This window comes from Nicotiana attenuata, chromosome 7, assembly GCF_001879085.1.
Source record: "Nicotiana attenuata strain UT chromosome 7, NIATTr2, whole genome shotgun sequence".
Classification (NCBI taxonomy): domain Eukaryota; kingdom Viridiplantae; phylum Streptophyta; class Magnoliopsida; order Solanales; family Solanaceae; genus Nicotiana; species Nicotiana attenuata.
In genome coordinates, this window is record NC_031995.1 from 78238725 (window position 1) to 78242195 (window position 3471).

General features: G+C 33.9%; 1 protein-coding gene across 1 annotated transcript; it reads left to right on the forward strand.

Moving 5' to 3' along the window:
- Positions 442–2724, forward strand: LOC109229349 (two-component response regulator ORR24-like). Its single transcript, XM_019394757.1, has 5 exons — positions 442–965; positions 1135–1211; positions 1354–1390; positions 1481–1589; positions 1924–2724. The coding sequence occupies exons 1-5, from the start codon at positions 713–715 to the stop codon at positions 2570–2572; spliced, it is 1125 nt and encodes a 374-aa protein (XP_019250302.1). The 5' UTR covers positions 442–712; the 3' UTR covers positions 2573–2724.

Here is a 3471-nt window from a genome sequence, read left to right on the forward strand (position 1 = left end):
TAGCCGTTGTCAAAATAATAGCCGAAAAAATATATATTTCTGTATATATATACACATTCTGTATGTTATATAAAAAAATTACACAAATTTTATACACTTTTTTCGGCTATCAAATATAAATAGTTTCTGGCGCGGCCTAAAAGTGATAATACCCCTTATTTATTTTATTTTGAAGAGAAAAAAATAAGAAACCTTTTCTTTCCTTTTTTTAATTTAAAAAAAGGCAATTTTCGTGACATGCTGCTTTCCTACAGATGCTTTACAACTTAGAGCTGGCCTCACATGACGTAAATTTTGCCTTAGTTATAAGATTTATAGTGTTCATTATCATGTGCATCATCCATGAAATCATGCATGCATGGATACATATAATAATTAATAAAGAGTTAGATAAATAATTGCTTAGAGAGGGGGGGGGGGGGGTGTCTTCCATCTTATTTTACAAGTCTAGGGTTTGATTTTCCCATTTGTTCTACGTAAAACTGTAACTTCCATTTTCCTTTTCTGACATCAGTCTATGGAACATTTAACTTCTTAAATTTCATGTCCACTATCTCCTCAGATAGAAAGAAAATTTAGTTTAGAGCTATGCAGTTTGTAAGAAACCCTAATTCATCACAGGAGATGCTAAAAAATTTACTGTTTCCTTCTTCTCCTTTTTTGTAAATCATATTGCAAGAATCTCAAGTTTAAGAGAAACTTATAGTAAAATATGATGGGGGATAGTGGTGAGACTGGATGTAATTCAAAGACGAGCTCGAATTCAGGAAAATATGAGGATGATGAGGAGAACAATTCGAGCAAGTTTAAGGATGGAGGAAGCTCAAGCAATAGTACAGTTGAAGAGAGTGAAAAGAAACCCTTTGTGAGACCTTATGTACGATCCAAGATGCCTAGACTCCGATGGACACCTGATCTTCATCTTCGCTTCATTCATGCTGTGGAAAGACTTGGTGGACAAGATCGTAAGTTTTTACAACATTTTTGAGTTTGTAATAGCTAATTAATCTCTAATTCTGTATTCTTTCTAACAGTTTAAGCTTTTAGATGAGATGGTCGCACAGTTCAATATTAATGTTTTATTAGAGTATTTGGCCTTGTTTAACGATTCTTTTGCTTCTATTTTTGGTGCAGGAGCAACACCAAAGTTAGTTCTTCAAATGATGAACATAAAAGGACTCAACATTGCTCATGTCAAGAGCCATTTGCAGGTAAATTAGAGTTTCTATAATAAAACTCAAGATCTATAAGTTTTTGGTTCATTTAAATTTAGATGAGAAAGATAATGTTATCTCACTTAACATAATTGCTTAGGTTTCTCTGATTAACTTTTGATCTATTTGTGTCTCATAGATGTATAGAAGCAAGAAGATGGATGACCAAAGTCAAGGTATGTTTTTATAATATTTCTCACTTTGTTAGTTTCAAATTTTAGTTTTTTCTTGGTGGTAGTAAATTTTGACTGAGTTCTTTCCTATAGGAATTGCCCATCACAGGCTTTTTATGGAAGGTGGAGATCCAAATATCTACAACTTGAGCCAACTCCCTATGTTCCCTACTTTTCATCAGAGGCTCAATTCCACTCTTAGGTATGTAATGCATATGATTCCCATCTTTCCTGGTTTGATCACTTCCTCTTCATCTCTTAAGCATATCGAGAATTTAAATTTGATGAATTCGACGTTTAAGTTCTCATAATTAAGTTCAATGTACTTTTGCAATTATGTGTTCAGAACTTAGTATTTGTTAAAATTTCAGTGATTTAATTTTTCACACGTATATTTATATATGCACCGATTAAAAAATTACTAAATTCGACTGATATCAACCCTTTGAAACTGCATTTCATCCGCCTCTTTTATTTCCCTAAAGAACAAAAAAATAGGAAAAAAAATAATTCTTTGTTATAAACTCATTTTCCAGATATGAAGATGCTTCTTGGAATTGTCATGGTAATTGGACGATGGGGCAAGGCACACTAGACAGGAGCAGTCGAGGATTTCACACAACACTGACTGAGAGGATCTTTGGTAGCAACCATGGTAGGGAAGCAAATGAAGATTTATGTAAAAGGAATCCTTCTTTCATCAGTGAAAGATCCAATTTACAAAAACATGAAATTAAAGATAAAATGGTATTATCTCTTGAACATGAAAGTCATAGTGGTGAGCTCACTCCAATATTATCTCATATTGCTGCAAAAGCTCAAGCAAGAGCCATAAATCTTCAGAAGCAGACTCCATTGAAAAGAAAGGTTTCAGATTGTGATCTTGATCTGAACTTATCTCTAGGGGTAAAGCCAAGGAATGGAAGTGATAACCTATGTTGCACAGACTTTCCGAAAATGCTGCCGTACTCGTGTCCGATTCTCCAAAGAGACATTACTTTTGGAGGATCCAACACGCAGAGTCCGAGCAACAATGATGATAATGATAATGGGAGTAGCTTATCATTGTCATTGTCCTCACCATTGTCTTCTTCAAAGGTTACAAGGTTTAAAGAAGATGGTAACAGTAATGCTACAACAGAAAATGCAAGAAGAGGGGCAAGTACTCTGGATCTGACTCTATGAATGAGGACAGTATTCTAAGTGAGATCTTGAGGTACTTGTTTCATATTGTTGTTGACAATACCGTTTACCAGTTATATTATTATTACTACTATGTAGTACTGCTGGCTTTTGTTGTTTCTGTTATTATCAAATAAGTATATCTTAGCAAGAAACTTGAGTGTGTGAAATTTAGCACCAAGTTTAACCTCATGTGGGTTCATAATTTTTTTGTTGGATAACTGAGGCATCCGGCCAGTTTGTCCTCATCTCGACTAATATCACAGGGCATATTTTATCTCCCACCAGCACAGATAATATTTCTGTCAACCAAAGCTTACACAAATGAAAAAAAGTGTTTTTACCTTCATTGGTTATCATGTGATTCTTATACTTCATTGCATGGAGAGATAGATCGAATCGTGCCGATAGTTTCAGACATTATTGAAAAAGTTGAGATTTATATTTATGTGTGCTTTTCCAAATAACTAGGACTATTTTTCCCAAGAAATGACAAAATGAATGTGAGATGAGGATGACCCGACCTTGATATAAGGGAAAACTCATGGGTAATTGTGTTGGACTATTGTCTGAGACATACTATTAGGAGTGTGTAACAAAACCCTGTCCAAGATCTTACAAACTTAGTTATAAAAATCATAAAGAAAATTATCATATCATAGAGCAGTGGAGTTATGCGGTTGTCTCATATGGTTATTTAAAAGTTATTAAAAAGATTTATAAGATATTGTTTGCTACTCCATTCATTTTCCTAAATTAAGGTTTTTAGTTGGAACTCATGCAATTCTTTCCTATGATCTGAGTCTCAAACTTGTAAGTCCCTATTGAAGTTCACATGGGAACTATAATATTGTGTTACAAGTGTTTTTATATAGTTGTTATGCATGAGTTGTGTAGGGCTT

Excerpts from the sequence above, each read along its gene's own strand:
- LOC109229349 (XM_019394757.1), top strand. The coding sequence starts at position 713 with ATGATGGGGGATAGTGGTGAGACTGGATGTAATTCAAAGACGAGCTCG. Across the intron at positions 1,212-1,353 it reads ATGTCAAGAGCCATTTGCAG|ATGTATAGAAGCAAGAAGAT; the intron begins GTAAATTAGAGT and ends TGTGTCTCATAG. Across the intron at positions 1,590-1,923 it reads AGGCTCAATTCCACTCTTAG|ATATGAAGATGCTTCTTGGA; the intron begins GTATGTAATGCA and ends CTCATTTTCCAG.